At 38.8% G+C, this 22506-nt stretch overlaps 1 protein-coding gene across 1 annotated transcript in view; it reads right to left on the bottom strand.

Moving 5' to 3' along the window:
- The window catches only part of ERO1B (endoplasmic reticulum oxidoreductase 1 beta), a 49405-nt gene that overhangs the window by 16386 nt on the left and 10513 nt on the right, over positions 1–22506 (bottom strand). Inside the window, exons 3-8 of the mRNA XM_063082708.1 lie at positions 18247–18330; positions 14017–14058; positions 12396–12478; positions 7353–7426; positions 2018–2138; positions 1854–1900 (exon numbers count right to left, since the gene is read on the bottom strand). Of these exons, the coding sequence (XP_062938778.1) occupies positions 1854–1900; positions 2018–2138; positions 7353–7426; positions 12396–12478; positions 14017–14058; positions 18247–18330 (451 nt within the window). The remainder of the gene's footprint in view (positions 1–1853; positions 1901–2017; positions 2139–7352; positions 7427–12395; positions 12479–14016; positions 14059–18246; positions 18331–22506) is intronic.

Genomic DNA, 22506 nt, shown 5'->3' with positions numbered 1-22506 from the left:
ATGACTCAGGAATAGTGTGGAAGAGACACAGCTAAGAAAACTGAAGAGCTGCTGGTCAACGATTTCACTGGGGACAGCCACAAACAGCACCAGAGCTGCTGGTCACTTCCGGGAGCAGCGAGGACCCGTCCCCTCCCCCCTCCCCCAGCCTCGTGTCTTCCTCTTTCGTATTTCTTTTTCCTCATTTTCTCCTCTCCCTCTCGCTACCTTGATCTGTGTAGGGGTTTCCCTCCTCTCCTCATCTTTCCAGCGCCTTCTTGTCTCTAATTTATGATAACATGGAAGTGAAGTATTTCTTAGGACTTGATGGTTTTATTAAGTGAACAATTCTGTGTCCTGCTTTAAAAGTAAGTGACCACAGGAAAGGTCTGGAAGACCTTCCAAACTCTGTACTAGGGAGCAGAAAGCGGGGCATGGGGGCGCTTTCCCTCTCTACTTTATATAACTTCTAGGTTGTTTCAATTTTTGTAAAATTTTGCGTAATTAAAATATTTAAGTTGAAAATAGAGAAGTTATAAGGTAAAGGCAGTAAACGAGACAAAGCATAAGAAGCCATACATGCCTTTTTCATGATCCAATGCCCTTCTCCAGGCACTTCCAGAATGAACTTGGAGAACATTTGCCACGTTGTGATAAAGGAGCATCTAAACACAGCCTGTGCATTCATCCCTCCCAAGTCTATGTGGTTCTCAGCAAGGCCTTAAGGACAGAAATCTAGACCAGGAAATTCAGATTCTTAAGTCAATCCTGGTCTAAAGAAAACGCTGGAATGGCAGGTGAATTACAGGGTTGCTCCCAGGGTTTGGTTCCTCGTTGGGAACAGAATGAGGATGTGCCCAACTGACTACAGCAACGCTGTCCCTTTGAAACGTAACACCAGCCACAAATGAAATTAAAATGTTTGTAACAGCCACATTTTAAAAAGTCAAAAGTATACATGCACCACAGTACAACAACAGTATGTTACGGAGTGCAAGGGTGAAAGTGGTCCTACTTAAACAATAAAGTTCTGTCTAATGGCAATGCTATGTCATACTGCTTCAGTTTTTAAATTTCTTTTTCTTTCTTTCTTTCTTTTTTTTTTTTTTTTTTGGTGGCTGGTCGGCATGGGGATCCGAACCCGTGAAACTTGATGTTATAAGGCTGCGCTCCTACCAACTGAGCTAACTGGCCAGCCCTGGTTTTTAAATTTAAATGAACTGACATAAAAGTTGAAATCCAGTTTCACAGCAGTCATCCTTCGCGTGCTCAGCAGCTGGCTACTTTGCTGGACAGTGCAGGTCTAGGGCTCCTGAAGGCAACCTGAGCTTCTGAAACTTCTCTACATTCTTCCTACTTGAACTGGAGAACGCCTGTCAGCACCCTGGGTAGCACCCCAGAGCTTGTTAGAATCTAGGGCCTCCCTCAAGACCTACAGAACCAGATGCACCCAGAAGGCCTGAGAAGGTGCTGCTCAGAGCCACCTGGCTGCATGCTGGAACTGTGCAGAGAGTTTAAAAAGTACCAACGCCTGGGTCCTCATCCCAAGGATTATGACTTAATGAGTATGGGGGAGGACCTGGGCAGCCAGAGTTTTAAGAGTTCCCCAGGAAATCTCTGACATAAATGGGTTACTCACATATTCTAATGTACTTTACATAAAGCTCCTAGTTTAGGGTCTGGCACATACAGGTACTTGATAAATGACAGTAATTATAAAACACATGTGCAAACATTTTGAGATTTAACTATGAACTGATATTTTTGTTGCTCATTCAAATTAAGCAAAATATAAAACAGTTGAAAATATTTTCAATAGAAAGCTTAGTTACAAAGACATTTTTAAACAATCACTAAAAACATTAAAAACCCACCTCGGCCAGGTGCCAGGGGATTTAAAGGTCGATAAACAGACCGAGGCCTGAAAAAGAAAGCATGAATCTTAAACATAGAATCACTTTTGACTTTTATATGTCATTTTTTTCCCACCAGAAACCGATTCCCCGTCCCCTGCCCTTGGTCTGTCCCCTCCGATTACTTGAAACAGTTCTCTTCATAGATGCTGTTCCACACTCTCCAGGCTGAGGTCCCCTTGTAGCCGGTGTAGCGCTCGGGATTCAGCAAGAGGTCTACGTACTGAGCAGCTGGAGATCTCTCATCTGAACGAGAAGCAATTCAGGAAAACTGCTGGTATTTTACCATCTCTCTCATGTGTAACATTACAAAGCAAACCTGACGTTAGAGAAACGCTCTTCAAGCAATCTCCAGCTCAAATGGTAGAGTGCCTAGCACACTTGTGACTGTGCTTGCTGCAAGATTTGTAATAACTTGGACAAGTTACTTCAGAGAGAGGAAAAAACAACCATTCCCTTTCCTTCGGATACTACTCACTGCTCCTTTGTGAGAGGCATTCATCTTTTCTTAAGTTTTAAACAGCCAGGATTGAAAAGAGCTAACAGAATCATAACCTGCTTTAATAGTCTGTGTGATTTCTTCTCTAAGTATACACCTACCAAAGTACATACTTGGAAATATTTAGTTAACATATATTGTATTAAAAATAGAGATTTCCCTGACACCCCGCCATTTGGATTTAGGAATTACATTGCTCAATAACTTTGTGAATCAAATCTGATTATTCATAGAGCTACCCAATTCTCTAGTTTAAACAAAAATACATATTCCTAATTTACTTTTACCAATGTTAAATATTAAAGTGCTTTCTTTCCCTCTCAAACGAATACACAGTAAGCACAACTTTCAAAAACCTGTTGAAACATTTAAAATTAAATACACATTTTCCACATTGAAACCCAAATGAATATTTCCTAGATCTCCATGATTTGGACATTTTAATAGAGATCTCTGAGGAATACACAAGATTAAAAAAAAAAAATCTTAATTACTGAGTCTTATACTCTGGGTAGAAAAGAGAAACACATGCTTTCATACGTAAAGAAAAATCATACTATGACTGCGCTTCACAATGTATGATCATAGTACATGTAAGTTCAAGGGCTCTGTATGTTGGCACAGACGTATTCTTTTCATTGTATGCTTACTATCTTTTGTTGTCATGAGATTAAATCAACAGTATATAGGCACCTGGCTTAAAACAGGGCCAAACATGGTCATGAAACGTCCCTCTTCCTTTCATTACCTAATAGCATATTTTCCTATCAGTGAAAAACATTCATTAGACATTCAATGGATCCCATCCATAGACTGGGATTATCCATAATTATAAAGTGGAAATGGCATCTTGATCCATGCTTTCCAAGAACTACCCAGGACTTCCATGATACAGGAAGAGTATAAAAATAACTTCCATTAATAAACAGGTTATATATAACTTATAGACAATGGAAACATGATTTTGCAGACTGTAAGAACATTGGTTCTATTTCTAGCCCTAAAACTATAAAGATATTCGACTATACAAATTAAGGCACAGAAAACAGTTAATTTACAGATGGCTAGACAAAAACTGTCCACGTAAAGGACACAGAGTGATTCAGGACTTAAAAACAATGTTTTAAAAATCTTAATTGAAAAATTAAAAAAATCAAATTATGATGTTATTAAAAGTATGGCTTTCAGTTAAAAAAGTTTTAAAATTCATTAATTTCTAAGTTACATATTTTTAATTTCTTTGAGCTATTCTTAAGTAAATTCATTTGCAAAAGTGACTCAACTGTATATAAATTTCACAAATATTAAATATATCATAAAGACATATTCCCTGATGCATATATATGTACATACACATTCATAAATAATTTGTGTTTGTGTACATGAAGACTACATGAATACAGGATCATCTATAAATGTGCAGACTGGACGATTATCAACCTCTTTGTCCAACAAAATCAACTAAGCAACCAATAAAGAAAAAATCTGATTGATATATTAAAGCAGAATGATTTAAAATATATTTTAAGGGTGCTAAAAGAAAAAATCTCAAAAGTAAAATCAGTTATATCATTTGTTTATAACTACTTTCTTAGTGTTTATTCCCTTGATCCAACCAATAGTTTTTCTTTTAATACTTTTTCAAAATCACAAAAAAGGCGGGTTTTGTTGACCTACACAAGGAGTTGGCAGACAATGGCTCGTGGGCCAAGCCTGTCCCGCTGCCTGCTCTTGTAAAGAACACAGCCACGTTCATTTGCTTATGTACTGCTCTCACACCATTGTGGCAGAGTCGAGTAGCTGCGACAGAGACTGTATAGTCCACAGATCCTAGAATATTTACTTCTTTGTCATTTACTGAAAAAGCCTACCCACACTGACAAGAGCTTCGTGACACGCAGAGTGAGCAGCAGGCCACGGTGGGCAGGTGCAGAGACAGGTTGAATTCCCCCGTCGCACACCCCTGCTGGAGCTCACCTGTACCCTGTGGCCGCCTGTGACACTGGCTTTCATTCATTTGTTCCTAAACTAGATCTTCTCCCATCTGTACAGCTGCATCATTCATTAATTCTCCCTGGATCCTACAGTGTCCTCCCTGCAGAAAGTTCTCTTGTTTTCCTCCCTCTGCAAAGCTGCTCCAACACTGTTCTTTCATTTGATCGTGCTCCCATTGCATCAAAATTCCTAATTCTGGGAACTCATCAAATTGCACCCATGTTTTTTCCTCCTCGTCAAGCATACCATTTTCCCCGGCTGAATTTTCTTTTCACTCTCCTCGTTTAGTACTAGCGTTAGGAGGTCACGCCACCTTTTCCGGGCTGCAAGATACTCCTGCCTGTCTCCTAACCCCTGTATCTCTTAAAATATAATGGTAGCACAGGCCAACTTAGTGTGCAGACTTTTTGCTTATGGTAACTAATAATAAATACTATGTTAGGAACTCAGGATTGAACCTACAGCCCTCTGTCACCAACCTTACCCCAAACTGCTATTAACTCAGTGTTAAAGCATGACTTACACAGTAAAGGGGAATCTACAGTTTATAAAGCTCTCAAGTGGTTTTGATACACAGCCAGATTTAGAAACTACTGTTTTAAACAATAAATTTATTAATGAACATGTTTTGAGGGAAAATACAAAAGCAAAAATTTATCATGATATTTAGGCTACTTATGAGCCAACTCCTTCATCCAGGAAATATTTATTGGGCACCTACCATGTCCAGACCCCATTCTAGGCACTAGGGATACAGCAGTGAGCCAGAAAGACAAAGCCCTTGCCCTCCAGCTAGACTGGAGAAGACAGACAGCAAACTGATCCACTAAATATATCCACTATCAACTAGTGCAGGGGTTAGAAACCAGCATTGCAAAGAGACAGAAAGTGATAATGGTTACCATTTCCTACACGGCTTCTCTGATGATTTGACATCTAAGCAGAAACTTGAACCAAAGGAAGAAGCGAGCCATGCATAAAGACAATAACAAATAATAGAGAGGGGTAGGGAGAGCAGTTTACCTTAAAGGATAATTAACTGCTACATTATTAAAAAACTACTATTTGATCTATAGGGATTATCTTCCATTCAAATAGACACAATACCAACAACAAAGCAGCAGGGAGCAAGGGTAAATGGATATATGTCCTAATAAACTAGGATGAATGTTCTTTAGATTTTTGTTTTAATCCACTGAATTCAGATAACAGGAATAACTAAACAGTGACTCTAAACTACCCTGACAGTAATAAAAAAAATTGTAGGTATAAATCATTGAGATGCATATGAACGTTACTACTCAGAACAGTAGTGGTAATCCAATTAATAAGTAGTATAGTTTTATACGTATAAAAATTACATAAAATATATAAATTACTGATTATTTTGAATGTATAATCCTAAAAATCTTAAAGGATGATTTCATGTAAAGTCATATAGGACATCGCTTCCATTTTTACAATTTAAGAAACGAATGCTTTAAAAAATAGTTAACACTATCTATATCGATGACAAGTAACCTAAGAGCACACCAATTTATTACAGCAAGTAATCCCTGTAATTGAGTAGTCTTTTTAGTAAATACCGATTTACTAAACAAGTTATGCACACTCACAGAAATGATTTATTAATCTGAAAACCTGTTAAATAAGCACTATTGAATGCTTTTACTTTAATCAAAGAATACGTAAAATGAGGAACTGGAAAGAAGTGACAGTGAGTATTAAGCACTCGTGTAATCAGAATGACAGCCACAGAGCAAACAAAAGAGTGAGCGACAACTCGAGTAGTTAACCTGGGTAGGCTGGCTCACTTTGCTAAAACCCTTACCTATTCTAAATATCGTAATGAGGATATTTCATTAATGGTGCATTCCTATATTCAGATACCCCAAGAAACCTTGCCTGGATTTCTTAAAAATTTCCTTACTGAAACCATGTAAGGGCATTTCAAAACGTTCATGAAGAGATTTGTATTATCTTTCTATTCTATTTTTCTATGAACGTTTTGAAGCAGCCTCATGTAAACCAGGATAACATGCCAGCTCCCAGCACGCTTCTCAATCCACCGTGCGGTGGTGGGAGCTGACTGAAGCTTATTCCACTGTAGTCTGGACTCACAGCACAGTTCTACCTGCGAATTTCTTCCAACCTTGACAAAGCAGTATGATCGCTCTAGGTGCCCGAAGAGTTCAGAAGAACTGTTGTCTGTTTCCTACCAGGCATGCTCGAGCCCCAAATTCTTTTCCACCACCAAAAATACAATAATATCAAAGTAAAAGGTGAAGAGAGGCCAATGAATGATTTAATCCTAACTCAGCACAGTTATTTGGGGCCTCTCTCCTGCAGGTAAAACATTCTGAGTCACTGCGATTATCTTCTGGAAAAAGAAGTGGTAGTTACTCTGCTGGACGGTGGGCTGTCTTTGTACCACGCCAGGGGACCTTGGAAGGAGGGCTATCAGTAAGTCAAATTAGAGTCCTCCCCAGTATGGGAAGGCACCTTTATGTGAGTTTGCTGAGACCTCCAGAAAATTCCAGTGTGAACATTTTCATATGTTCACAGACCTATAACTAAGCAGCTTCAACGAAAGGTCCACAGGAGACAGAGCATCACAATTGAAAGAACTCAGGTTTCGGAGGCGGTCAGATCTGGGATCAAATCCTGTCTCAGCCTCTTGCTACCGTGTGATCTTGGGCAAGTTATTTAGTCTTTTTTGAAGCTCAGTTTTCTCAGATATGAAATAATACACACCTATTAAGGTAGGTGTCAAGATTAGAAATGAGATATTTAAGGCACTTAACACAGGGCCTGAAACACAGGCTCTCAATAAATGCCAGTATAAAGAATAAGATCTGCATAGCAACGTCCAGTATTAAAACTGTAACTCAGATTATATTTTCATTGATTTAAATGTCTTATGAAAGGGTGAAAGTTAATTGAATTATAATAGTTTATTTTATTACCATCAAGTTCACAAAAGTGATCCTTTGAGTCATCATATCTTGCCCAGTCAATGAAAGCTTCTTTGCTTTGATTACTATGGGAAGGAGGAATAAAAAAGAAAAAGGATTAAATTTGGAGTTGAAAATTTTAACACAGTATTCCAGTGTAATTAAAATATATGATCTGAGGTTACATCCTTATTAGTTAGATGATGTCACAAGTTCCGTTGTTAGTAGTTACAGCGAGGAATGAGAGAAACAAGTTATACGAAAAACATAGATATTAACTTCTGAGTGGATTATATTTCTTAAGTACATTAAAATTGTAATTAGCCCTAGTTCAATAATAATTATTCTGACTAGAAATTAAAAACAAAAATCAAGCTGGACTTTTCAACTGACTTAGAAATGATAGTAATGTTTATATTTTTTCCTGACGTAGAAATTTACTTTCAGAATTCTTTAAACTTAATTGCTTCTGTACTTATAGGATCCAAAATACCAAGAACTGCATTTCTATAATCTTCCATCGAATGTGGTATTCACTGGTTTCACAAATGTCCTGTTTATCATGGTATGTCATTCATTTCACATCCTGCCTTACATTTAACAAAAGCTACGACCAAGAGTTCTACCTTGAAGAACTCACTGATTAGGAACAATTACATTCATTCAAATAAACTCTGGCCCACGTTCACTGTAACCTATATTCAGGCCTTCTCTGTCCTCCATCCATGATGTCACATCTATTCCAGAAGCATGATTTTGCTACCCTTCTTTATTCACTACACAAAAGAAAAAAACAAGGTAAAAAAAATTGTTTGTGTACCAAGTATACATCCGGTAATTCTTAAATGTGCTACCCTGACAGCCGAGAATTTATTTTGTGTTTGAGAAAGTGCTACATGACATAAACACTACAAAGAATTGTACAAGGCTGGCTGCACAATACGAACTTTATTAATAAATTTTTCCAATTCAATTAACTGTGGGGTTTTTTCCCTATGAAAATATGTAATTAACTTAATAAAAAAAGTTAATGGAAAAAACTGTATTGTGCTTGATTCAGTTGAAATATGGGATGCCATACACAAGAACGCCTAAGATCCAGTTACAGCTAGAATGACATAATGCTGAAAATAGTGAAGAACAAATCAATTGTGACATAAATTCCTATTTTCTTGTAAACAGTATGACTGTTGAGCACTCTTATCTGTGAGCCTTTGTGGACTGTTCCATCTAATCCCTGCCTAAAGCCACGGTGCAGAAAAGACATTCAATGCTCGTCTGATGCCAACAGTGCTGGCCCAGCTTGGTTTATACTTGAGTCAGGAGGGACTTGAGAGGTCACCTAGTCCAGCTTTTCTACAAGTCAGTGTGCGGATGGATGCAAAGCCATTCACATGAGAATTTCTTGGGCCTAACCAGCGCTGCCTGTCAAGATGGTGCTGTGAGTTGAAGTGGCAGTCATCATACTGGGAAACAGGAACAGGAAGAGGTTAGATGGAGGAATTATAAAGGGGCATGAGAAAGCTTTTGGGAGTGACAGATATGATAACGACCTGAATTGTGATGTGCATCCATATGTCAAAACATCGAAGTGTATACTTTAAATATGTGCACGGCATCATGTGTCAATTACATCTCAAAATAAAGTTGTTTCAAAATTATACTACCAATTGTTAGAGGAATGAATACATTGCTAGTGGCAATGTAATTGGGTAGCAATTTTGGAAAACCATTGGCAACACCTAATTCCACTGCTAGGTATATTCTCCTCAGAAAGACATACATATGTACACCAAAATATTTTTGAAATGGCCCCAAAATGGAAAACATCCAGCTATCAATAGTAGGATGGAAATATGATACATCATTACTGTTGAATATTATATAGCGATAAAAAAGAATGAAACGCTACTACGCTCAAGAACATGAATGAATCTCACAGACCTATGTTAAATAAAAGAAGCCAGATACAAAAGAATATGTTCTCTATTATCCCATTTATATAAGCAGGCAAAACTGGTCTCTACCAATAAAGCACAAAATCAGGGTTAACTCTGGAAGGCGATAATAACTAGGAAACTATACATGGTAATCTGTAATCAAGTATATTGTTCTGAACAGTGGCTACAGACTTGGGTTCACTTTGTACAACTCAATTGACCTTTACACTTAAGATCTGTAGACTTTATTATATGTAAGCTATACTTAAATTTAAAAGTTTAAGCAACTCTATACCCCATGAATATGTATAATCAATTAAGTTTCAATAAAAATAAATAAAAGTTTAAAAATTAACTTCTGTTCAACAACAACAAAAAGACTATAGACAAAATTAAAAGGCAAGCCCTAACAACCCACTTAGCCAACAAAGGGTTATATCAGACTACATAAAGAACGCCTACAAATCAACAATTTAAAGATCCAATCCCCCAGTGGAGAAACAATGACCAAGAATATAAACAGGCCATTAACCTCCAAACCTTGTAAGGACTTCGGCCAGCCCCTAGGTCGTCTCTCTATTGACCCTCTCCCCTTGGTGATCGCATTCAGCTTTTACAGCTATTAAACATCACAACCTCTCCCTAATTCTGACTTGTATATCCAACTGCCTACTCTTGACATCTCCAGCGGGATGTCTCATCAGCAGCTGCAACTTAACAAGTCCAAAGCCCAACTATAATTTTCCATCAAACTTGCTCCTCCTACAGGTGTCCCCAGTTCAGTAAACGGCCACTCCATTTTTACAGTTCCAAATCCTGTAGTCATCCATAAAGCTCCTGTCTTTTTCATACCCCTATCCAATCCTTCAGCAAATCCTATTGGCTCTATCTTCAAAATATACCCAGAATCGGACCACCTGTCATCACCGCCACTATCACCCAGGTCTAGGCTGCCATTTGTCTTAGTTGGATCACTACAATAACCACACAGCCAGGCTTCCACAATGTAACACCAGGCTGCATCGACACAGGCCCTTGCTCCGCGGCTCAAAATCCCCCAGCGACTTTTCTCCTGTCTCAGTTTAAAAGCAATATTCATTATATTATCTCCAAGCCTCTAGGAGATCTCCACCCACCCCAGCCCCTGCTCCCACCCCTAGCATCTTCTGCCCTTTGCCTTCTACTACTTTGCCCTTGACCGCTGTACTCCGGTCACACTGGCCTTCTCATGGGTCCTCAAACAGTTGGGGCTTGATCCTGCCAGGGGCCTGGAGCGCTCATCCCCCAGGCGGCCACGTCACGATTCAAGCCTTCACATTGCTCAGCAGTGTGTTCAAACGTCCTATTACTACTACGTCTTCCCTACCCAACCAATTTAAAACAGAGCCACCCCCTCGCTCCTCGCCCTCTCTGTTTTTTCTCCCTGTTTTACTGTTTCCCTAGCTCTTGTCACCATTTTATACTTACTTCTCATATACTTTACTCGTTTACTCTGTTTCCTCTGACGAGGAGTAAGCTACAGGTGGGCAGAAATTGTGTTTATCGTGTACGCTACGGTATTCCCAGTATCCGAGAACAGTGCTGGGCACGTTGTAGACATTCATTGGTTGAATGAATAAGAAACCCAAATGTCTAACAAACAGATGAAAAGAAATGCTCACGTTCGCTAATAATCACAAAAATGAGATACTGTTTACCACTCAACTAACATTACCAACTTTGGCAAGGATTTGGAGAACAAAAGCTCTTAGCACTGGATGCAACTGATATTCACACGAGTACTCTGGGTGCCACTAGGCAAGATCAAGAGCAGTTGCAATTGGACAAGGCTGAGACTCAGCAATTTCATGGCCGGTGTACAACAAAAACCATATTCTGGAATAAATTAAAAGGCGAGCCCTAACAACCCATTTAGCCAACAAAGGGTTATTATTAGACTATATAAAGAACACCTACAAATCAATAACAATTTAAAGATCTAATCCCCCCAGTGGAGAAACAATGACCCAGAATATGATCCAAGGTGGCACGGTTTGTAGAAGTAAAAAAAGTAGAAACAGCCTAAACATCCATCAGGAGGAAAACAGATAAGTAAAATATGATATATTTATATGATGGAAACCATTCAGCAGTTAAAAGAGTGAGACAAATCTCTGTGTTTCAACATAGATCTGAAAGCAAAATGTAGAATGAAAAAAGAAAGTTGCAGAATGTTAAATACACTATTATCATTTATACGAAGGAAAAATAAAACCACATAGACAAGGTAAAACTATATATCATTTATAAGTATAAATGTATATATGATAAAAACAAAAACACGGACTGCATTACACCAAATTCATGATTGTACCTACCTTTAAGGATGAAGGGAAGAAAACAAGATTAGGAAATAGAACATAAGGGCTTTTAAATTAAAATATGATGCTTCTTGTTTCTTAAAAAGCATGGAAGAAAAATTTTCTTCAATATATAAGACTGCAAATTTTATTATGAGTCATTAGCAATTATAGTGCAGAAATACAAATCTAAATAAACAGAAATTTACAAGAGTTTCTGTGGTGTTCCATTCCCATCTATAGATTATGTTCAGTCATTTTATGCTGCATGATCTGCAAACATTTATAAATTATTTATGCTGGCCCTTCAAAAGCAATTTTCCGCTGAGAACAAATAAGGAAAATTGAAAAAGAAAAAAAAAGATCTATGAACCTTAACAGTTATGCTAATAGCAACTTTTATCACTCAAAATGTAACATGCAGATTGAATTACTATTTACAAAAGACTTAGAGGCTCAAGCCACTGTTCGCATAATAATCAGGAAAAGTGAACCTATGAGACTTGCTAGCTGAGAAATCTTCTAAATTTCTACTTTTTAATAGATTTACTCCTGATGATACATTCTAGAAATTTAAGGACAAATCAGCCAGGAAGAGGCAAAGCTATTTATGGAATTTACGATAAAGAGTAACTTTTTCTTCCTTTTGAAAATTTATTAGTTGAAAATTTAATGGTTAAGCAAAAATGTCCTATCAAAGTCACAAGAAAAATAGAAGATTATTAATATAAATAAATGAAAAAGAATTTTCTTAATACTACCAAAATAAAACTTGCCTTAATGTGCTGTTAACTGCTCCCAGTTTATTAGCTTGCTTACAATCTTCTAATTCTTTGGTATTGTTTGTCACTTTCAAGTACTGCAAAGAAGTTCATAAAAAGTAAGTTTAGTAATAGTTATTATCTTTCTCTTTATTCCAGCTTCTACTGGCAGGATAATCAGTGAATAATAATATACACTAAAATCCCCAACATATGTAAGAAATACAAATGAAAACGAGGTATGAGTTTCCACCTACTAAATAAGCAAAGACATTAAAAATTTAGCAACTAGCACTGGTGTGTTGGTGATGATGTAAAGTGTGAAAACGCTTTCAGACAAGAAATTTGACAACATATTTAGAGAGCTGTAAAATTGCATAAACCCTTGAATTAATAGTCCCATTCCTGAGACCATATCCCAAGGCAAAAATTGAAAATAAAAGGTAGGACCACCTTAGAAAGTTAGTTGGTGCTACCTTGTCATGTTGAGATAGGTACGTCTACAGTCCAGGCATCCTACTTTTAAATATAGACCTAGAGAAATTCTTACATTTGTGCACAATGACAAAGGACAAAATGCTAGTGCATCATCATTTGTAATAGCAAAAAACCAGAAACAATTGAAAAATCCATCAATAGAAGAATGGCTCCTCTGTGTTTTACTCTCACAACTGACTACTGCACAGTTACTAAGATGAATAAGCACAATCCACATGCTATCAACAGAGTAAAGATTTCAGAAGCGTAACACTGAGTAAAATATCAACTGAAAAAAAGTTTTTAACCTGAAGAAATACAGAAATATAATGTTATTTTAAAATTTCTTAAATTTTACACACAATAATCTGTGCATTGCTTGCAGACACACATGCAATAAAAGTTTAAAGCATATGACTTATAGATCCATGTGCAATGAGAATATAAGACCATGGAAGGATACTTCAGAGGAGGAGGAAGTAGAATGGGATCGGGAAGGAGTTCGGGGGGTTTCAGCTGGCTTTATACTGTTTTATTTAATGATGATAGATCTGAGACAAAAATAAATATGAGACAGTGAGCACAAACAAGACTACATGGGAGAGAGAGCAAGAAATGGAGAGAGGGTGCACAAGAAGGCAGAGGGGGGATGATCTTTATTACAAACGTACAATGGTGAGGATTAGAAGTCAACAGTTACCCAAAACATGAATGGCAAAATAAATGATGGCAGGCTCATCGTAGGAGAAAAAGGGTCATCTTTAATACAGGACTATTTTAATACCATTCAAAAGTATTCTACTCAAAGTATCTTGATTATTGTTTACACAATATAAGCCTGCATCTAACAGGTTGAATAGTTGAAACAGAAGACTAGAAATACCTACATGAGAAAACAAACCTGCCGAATAGGTGATCTGGCATTGTGGTTGCATTTTATAGTTCTTCTAGAGGTTGCAAAAACAGAACTGAAGTAACTTCGAAAAAAGCTAGGATTGTATGATCTCTCTGCCTGCTGCAAGAATTAGGGATTTGGAACCCTGAGGCAAGGTCTCCATTCCCGACTAACCATGTTATGGTTACTGCAAACACTATCCAGGTGTAATTGGTGACTTTAACTATGTTAAGCAGAATCATTCAAGGAAGAAAAGGGACTCACCTTATTAGAATGCCCGGCTTTAATTCCAACTGGAACTTTACTCTTAAAAGAATGAAAACAAAAATTTTAAAAGTGATCTCTACAGTTCTTTGAGATTTCTTCACAAATTGATAATGCGTTGCTCTGATTCACAGGGTATTGTATGCTGTGGGCAGCAAATACACATTCATTCTAATTCTGTTTTCACACTACCCCTTAAAGTAAAAGTAAAGAGTTGTCCTAATTTACAGACTTATGAATCAAAGTATAGGCAACTGAATGACATATACAAAGTTAGAGAGTCAAATCAGTTCTAATAATAACTCTCAATGCACTGTTTCTTCATAGGTTATATAATTTTTAGGTTAAAAATCTGAAAATCACTTTTTCCATAGCCACAGAAAAGGAATCTTTTTAAAGTTCAAAATTATTTAAAATACATTATGCTCAATTTTAATTTCTGCTCTAAGATAACATTTAAAATTTAGGCTTTTTTTCCCCCTTAACTTTTGGCAGCTGGACGGTAATAGGGATCAAAGCCCAGACCTTGGTGTTATCAACACCATCCTCGAACCAACTGAGGTTCGGGCATTTAGAATTACTAGAAGGCAAGAGTCAGATACTCAGCCCATATGACTAGGGCTTCCAATCCAAGGAATCGAGGGTTTGCAGGGGAAGAACTGCATGTAGATCCAATATTCTTTTCCACAGAGCCAATAATTAGTGTGAAGCTTTTTTCTTTTCTTTTTTTTTTTTTTTTTTTTTTGGGTGAATGGCCAGTACTAGGAAGTACAAGGAAGTGTTAAGATTTGATAAATAAATCTGTGAATTATTACAAGGGGTTTATCAAATAGAACTTTAAACAAAAATCATATTTGAAAGAAGACAATCCCAGGCTGATCCTCTGATCAACTCAGGGGAATGATTTCCAGCATGTGAATCTATGGTTTTCAAATTAATGGCAAATTACTCATTAAAAATTGTTCATGTTTCATAGACAAATTCTAACCTAATATTTAGAATAAATATTGTTCTGTCAGACTGAAGAACGTACATGACGATGGTGACAATAAGAGATTTTTTTTCCCTATCAACAAAAAGACTATCTAGATAAAATGTCACTTGCTGCCAATATTTTATCACTTCAGTGTTTTCTCTAGCACCTCTAATAGGGAGCAGGAGAGAAAATTATAAAACTCAAGTCAAATCTAGACAAAGTTATAAGACCCTGAATTTACAATCTGGAATAAATATTAACCGAAAGTGCTCTCTGACTACGATATGTCCTCTAAGCAGTAGAGTATAGTACGCTAAAATCACAATTATTAGCAGCTTTTTAAAAAGTCTGGTGCAGAACGTAATAATATGATTTAAGCAAACCTTAGATATAGGCCATTTATAAATACTGGGGCAGAAGACTATCATGAATAACACATAAACAATATATACAAAAAAGAATTATTAAAAGTAATGATAAATGTAAAGCTAATATAAAATCAAGCATGGAATAAATCTGGTTATTGTCACTAACACAAGTAATATGGAGCAGTCTATAAATTATGAAATTAAGTAACCCTCACAATTAAATTTGACTTCATATTATAGAATGCATACTGCATTGCAAGTTTGGGTACAATATGAAATGCCTAATGAATTCTTCCCCAAAGAGAGATAAACACAACACTGTGTATCAAAGCCAAATAATGAGCTCTTACAACTCAGCAATGAGAAAACAATTAGTTTTCAATTTAAATATGGGCAAAGGATTTGAATAGCCATTTCTTCAAAGAACATATACACATGGCCAATAAGCACCTGAAAAGATGCTCGACATTACTGGCCATCAGGAAAATGCAAATGAAATCCACAATTAGATACCACCCACTAGAATGGCTAAAATAAAAAGGCAGACAATCAGAAATGTTGACAAGCATGTAGAGCAATTGGGACCCTAATACCTCACTGGTGGAAATGTAAAACGGTACAGCCATGTTGGAAACTGTTTGGAGTACCTCGAACAGTAACACACAGTTACCGTATGATCCAGTAATTCCACTCCAAGGTGTATGCTCGAGAGAAATGAAAACAAATGTCCACACAAAAACTTGTACATGAATGTTCACAGTATTATTATCTGTAATAACCAAAAGGTGGAAACAACCCAAATGTCCATTGACTGATGAACGGATAAACAAAATGTGGTCTATCCCTACAATTCAGTATTATTTGGAATAAGAAGGAATGAAGTACGGATTCGTGCTGCAGCACAGACAGACCTTTACAGCATTATGCTAACTGAAAGAACCCAGACTCAAAAGACCATACACTGTATGATTTTACTTGCATGAAATGTCCATACTAGGTGAATCCATAGAGACAGAATGTAGATTGGTAGTTTCCAGGGAGAAGAGGTGAGGGTAATAGAGAGTCATTGCTAATGAGAATGAGGTTTCTTTTTGGGGTGATGAAAATGTTGTAAAATTAGCAGTGATATTTGTGTAATTCTATGTATATACTAAAAACCACTGAACTGCACAGTTTAGAAAGGGTGAAATTTATGGTATGTAAATTATGTCTCGACAAAGCTATTATAAAAAACAAATAATGATAATAACATAATACACTGCTAAATAAATATTCAAAAGTCCATACTGACATAAATCTATAATTAAATAAAGAAAGGGAAGACAAAAAACAGCTCTTGCTGACAGCAGAATGTCAACTAAAAATATAGAAAAACTAGATCTAGACAAGCACGACTTGACAACCATCATACGATTGCTTCAGGCAAGAATCATCAATGGACGCTAAAACTAACAGCTAAAAAGTATGATGAAAAACAGGACATTTTCATAGTCTCAAAGGAGTTTCCACTTTACAGTGAAGAGATCTGGCAGACATCACCCTAAACAAGTCACCAAGATGACATCATGTGCCTTCTGATACAGTAGGCTGGGAAGGACACAAGGACATGACATCACCACTATGGGATACCTGCCAAAAACGTGTGACCTGAATCTAACCAATAGGAAATATCAGAGAAACCCAAAATGAGGGATATCCTGCAAAATAACTGGCCTGTATCCTAAAAAAAGGAAGGCAGGGAGGGATGAAGTCAAGACAATGAAAAACAGAAATCCCGAGGAACCGTCCCAGAGTGAAAGAGACACGGCAACTAAGTGCAATGTACAATTCTGAATTCGATTCTACACCAGAAACTTTTCTGCGTGTGGCTACAAAGCACAAGCAGATTAAGTCAGTTGGCAATATCTGATTAAGGTCCACAGATTAGACATTAGCAGTATATTAATGTTAATTTCCTCATTTTGTTAATTATGCTGTGGTTATATGAGAGAATATTCCTGTTTTTACGGAAATACACACTGAAGTATTTAGAGGTAATGGATTGTCATGTCTGTAACAGACCTGTGGTTCATAAAATAATAATAAATATATTAAAAAGAGATTAATAAAGCAAATGTGAGAAATATTAACATTCTAGAAATCTGGATGAAAAGTTTATGGGAATTCTTTGTACTATTCTTGCAACTTTTCTGTAAGTCTGAAATTATTTCAAACTAAAACGTTTGAAAAGAATAAAACACTTGAATTTTCCCTTCAGGAAGGACACTGGTCAATATGCTCTTTTCCTATTTTTAAAGACAACCAACTAGACTAACTCGTTAGGTAAGGGAAGCAAAAAGTGAAATAAAAATATAGTTTACAACTAATAACTGTTCAAGGAGATAAATACAGTTAATTATGCTAGATGTTATTTTCTTGGTAATAAACATAGCTTTTTTTTTTTTTCAATGTATCAAGACCAAGTGAAAACCTAATTCCAAGCTTACAATTTCCCCACTTTCCACACTCTAATTCCCACTCTAAATTTGAAGTGTAGGCTCTAGTACGTTTTTTTTTTTTTGCCTATGAAACAAGATACAGAGTCAATAAAGCATGAAATAAAAGCCAACTGTAGATTCAGTCCTAGAACAAGCCTCCAATTTTCCTTACATTTTAGAATCAGACTGTACACTTCCACATCCAATCACCAATCCCACTGGACACAAGTGTCTTCAAGCCCATTTAGGCAGTAAATATAGAAAAAGTCCTCAAGATGTGGTTATTAAAAAGAGCACCGAGAGCATATGAATTTGTTGAGAAGCCCAAATCCATTGACATTAGCCTAAAATAAAGTACAGAGGTTATGCTTGCAAATTTTTCCTTATTATTTTTATTTATTGATTATACCTCCGGACAGGGCTCCACGTGACAGTCTTTTATGGAACAGTGGCCATCTTCTGCCCAGAAGGGACATGGCCGCTTCAGATTAACCTTGAGAGAAAGAATAAGTCAGCATTAGTAAACGTGCACTGTAGTTATGGAATTGCTACCCAAGTGACACTGTGCTGAGCACCAGTGACATGGCGGTTAGTTAAGGAGAAGTTTCCTGTCCTTGTGGCATCTATACAGTTCGAGATTTTAAATGATGGCAGTTTTTCAGATGCAATGTTAAGTTTTAAAATAAATGCTGCTATTCGTCCTATGACACTTGAGAAAAGGAACAGAGATCAAGTTCACTGCTCATCTGAACAACGCTGGAACGGATTCTAGAACCACCTTAACGTCTTCCAGCCCCTAAGGTGACCTTATCAAACAGGGTTCTCACGGGTGTCCGTTCACTTAACGAGTATGCACTGAGTACCCACTGTGTGTCAGGCATGGTGCCAGGCTCTAGGGGAAAGAAAGACACAGGAAAAGAGCCCCCCACCTCCAGAATTTACAATCCACTGAAGGAAACAGAAATTAAATATGTTTATTGAATTACACGTTGGGGTAAGTGCCACAAAGGAAAATCGAGAGTTTTGCTATTGCAATGGTCTCCCTGCTGCTACTGCCAGCTACCCCACCCAGCAACGACAGTTATAAGCGACAATAAATCGGATCACAATCATCCCTGCTCAGAACCTTCCTGTGGCTTCCTGTCACTCTTAGAGTCAATCCACACCCCGCAGCAAGCTGGACAAGGCCCTCCATGACCTGGACCCGGCCCACCGCTGACATCCGCTCTCAGGCTCCTCCAGCCACACCAGCCTCTTGCTGGAAACACACCAAGCTCCCTAGGTCTCAAAGCTTTTCCACTGGCTGTTCCCGTGGCCTGTCCTGATGGCTCACTCCGTCACCTCATTCAGGCCTCTCTCAAGTATCACCTCAGCAGAGACCTTCCCCAGCCAGACTCTAAAGCGGTGCTCAGCATGCAACCTCCACCCAACATACCGCTTGATACACTCTCACAGCACTTGTCACTACCTGAATATTATTTGGTGACTTCTTCACTGTCTGCATCACCCACTGTGAGGATCAGAATTTTGCCTTATTTTGTTATCTCCAGTGCCGAGAATCATAATAGACACCTCAATAAACATGTGTTAAGTGAAGTAAACAATAGCAACATTACAGAGGAAGATGCAAAAATAGGTAGAGAGACCAGCAACACAGACAGAGGACAGGGTGATCAACCTTGACCTTGGTAATACATAAGACGGGTCTGGCTTGCAGTGTTCTAGAGAAAGACATTTCTAGGTAGAGGGGTCGGGATATGCAAAGACAAAGAAGCTTAAAACAGCACGGCACGTTTGAGGACTGCGGGTTCTCAGCTGGACAGCTCCCTCGAGCTCCTGGCCTCCTTGTCATCTCCAGGAGGCATGCACAGGCACCTCCAACTTAACATACCCAGCGCCTGCTCCTCCGCGCCATTCTTGCCAGCTCAGGAAAGGGCAGGCTCATCGCTCTAGCTCCTCAGGCCAAAACCTTGGCATCTCACCCTAGACTCCTTTCTTCCTCACCCCACATGCACCACCTCGGAAAACCCGCCCAGCTCTATCTTCAGAAAATGCTCAGAATTCGAGGTGATGTCAGCCTCATGGCAGAATAGGAGGCTCTGCACACCGAGTAAACTCCCACACAGGGATCAATTCCCTCCAGATCAAAGTCAAATCTACACACTAGACAACTGAGAAGATATGCACATGCAACTGGCGCACTAACTCTATGCTGGGCACAGAACCTTCTCGTGGGAAGGGAAGCCCCACTCCCAGCTTCTTCCCAAGAGAGGAGGGGCTCGTACCACCCTATAGTGTCCAGCTTTTACAGTCCCTGCAGGAGGGCCTGGCTCTTAAATCACCATGCTCGAGGAATGGCAGGGACAGGGCATCAGAGATTTCCTTCAAGCACAAAGAAGAAAGGGGGGTTCTGAACCTCAAGAGCACTTCCAGCCACTGTAGCCCCTGGGGTCAGCTTGTCTTCCAACTCCCCCCGGACAGGGTTTGGCCACATGCTTTTCCGGTAGCTCCCTGGGGTTCTGGCCTCTAACAAGCTGGCATCTGGGAGTCTACGTGTCCGAGGGGTGGTCAGTAATGAATACACCACCTACAGCCTACATGAGAAGGATGGCATTCCATGCGTCTTCTCCCCCAGCTTGCTGCAGTGACTATTGCAACCCTACAGTCTCTCCCTGGAAAGAGGTTGGAGGCCTCTGTCAGCAAGAACAGGAAGGACAGCACTCCCCGTGCCCTCTTCCCTGGCTTGCTCCTGGGATAAATTTCTGCAACTTCTCACTAGAGGGAAGCAGAGGGATGTCACTGTGCCTGAAAGGAGAAAGGAGCACTCCCTGTGCCTTCTTCCCTGGCTTGCTTCAGTGATAACTCCAGACCTGAAGGCTCCCCCTGGAAGTAGTTTCTGCACACACCAAGGGCCCCAACTTTTACAGCCTTCACTCGAGGCACCGGCTCCTAAATGACCTAGCTCTGTGAGCTGACAGAGCTTTGCCCTCCTGAGTCTCCCACACAGCAGAGAACAAACTTGCAAATGTCCAGCAGCTCTCTCCCCAGGTTAAGTCAGCAGTCTGATCTCGGATCAGGAGCACAGGCATCTGCCTCAGACCCTCTCCTTGACATAGGGCAGAACACTAGGAGACAAACTCTGACTCTCAGCTTCTCTGCCAGGAAAGAAGGAACTGGAACACACATCTAACACCCTGACCTCTTCAGCTGCCTCCCAAGGGACTGGTTTCTATCCCACCTCAAGGCAACAGCATGATCTGACGCTCTAATTTCTTAGGGGCCACTAAGAACAAAGACCACAGACTGAACATGCACAAAGAGTTTTGAGGCACCTAGAATCTCTGGCCAGGCCAATTTAAGAGAAACACTTCCTACATGAGACCAGTCTAACAAGACAAGAGGAAGTGGTTCTTTTATCTAATGCACAGAAACCAACAAAAAGAGTCAAGGAAAATGAAGAAACAGAGAAATGTGTTACAAAAATAGAACAAGATAAATCTTCAGAAGCTGACCCTAATGAAATGGTGAAACGTGATTTATTGGACAGGGTATTCAAAATGACACTTACAAAGATGGTCACTACGGAGAGCAGAGCATGAACAAACTGAAAACTTACACAGAGAGAAAATATACAAAAGTACCGAACAGAAATCATGGATCTGACAAATAACTACACTCAAAAAGTCAATAGAGGGGTTCATAGCAGACTACATCAAGCAGAAGAAAGGACTAGCAAACTTGAAGACAGGTTACTGGACATCATCCAATCTGATCTGTCCAATGTCGCTTCCCCCCTTCCTGTGGTGGCCTTCATCCAAAGTGGGGATATAAAGGCTTAGACCTCTCACCCCACGTGGGTTAGCCCATCTCGAGAATTCCCCAAAGCGTTATGTGAGCTTTCCACTGAGGCCGCATCAGGGCCTGACTTCTCTTTGTGCCCAGTTCTGATTTCCTCCCTTCCTTTCCCTCCCTCAGTGGTTGGTCCCAAGAGTAGTCCCCAATTAATCTCTGGCCTCAAAGTCTCCTTCCCAGGGAACCCAACCTGTGACAACTCATCAACTCCAGGAGAAAGAAAACAAAACCTCGCTGATATTTTTATTAGGATCTCATTAGATTTATATACAGTCATCCCTCGGTATCCACCAGGGACTGGTTCCGGGACCTCCTGCAGATAGCAAAATCTGCAGATGCTCAAGTCCCTGTTCTAAAATGGTGTAGTGTCTGCATATAACCCAAGCCCATCCTCATATATACTTTAAATCATCTCTAGATGACTTATAACTCCTAATAGAATGTAAATTCTATGTGAATAGTTGTTATACTGTATTATTAGGAAAAAAAGTCTGTATATATTCAGCACAGACATAATTTTTTTTCCAAATATTTTCTATCTGCAGTTGGTTGAATGCATGCATGTGGAACCCACGGATACAGGACTGACTGTACTAACCTGGGGAGAATTAACATCTTTATGCTACAGAGGACATCCTTCCATTTGTTCAAGCCTACTTCTGCATCTTTCAGGAGTGTGCTGAAGCTTTCAATCCTTTAAGTTTTGCACATTTCTTGATACATTTATTCCTATATATTTTATCTTTTTCGTTGCTAATGTAAATGAGGTTTGCTTTTCCATTGTACATTCTAACTGGTTATTGTTTGCATTTACGAA

Source organism: Cynocephalus volans, chromosome 18 (genome assembly GCF_027409185.1).
Source record: "Cynocephalus volans isolate mCynVol1 chromosome 18, mCynVol1.pri, whole genome shotgun sequence".
In the NCBI taxonomy this organism is placed as follows: domain Eukaryota; kingdom Metazoa; phylum Chordata; class Mammalia; order Dermoptera; family Cynocephalidae; genus Cynocephalus; species Cynocephalus volans.
Note: the sequence above shows the minus strand (reverse complement) of the source record. Positions and strands in the feature narration are given on the sequence as shown.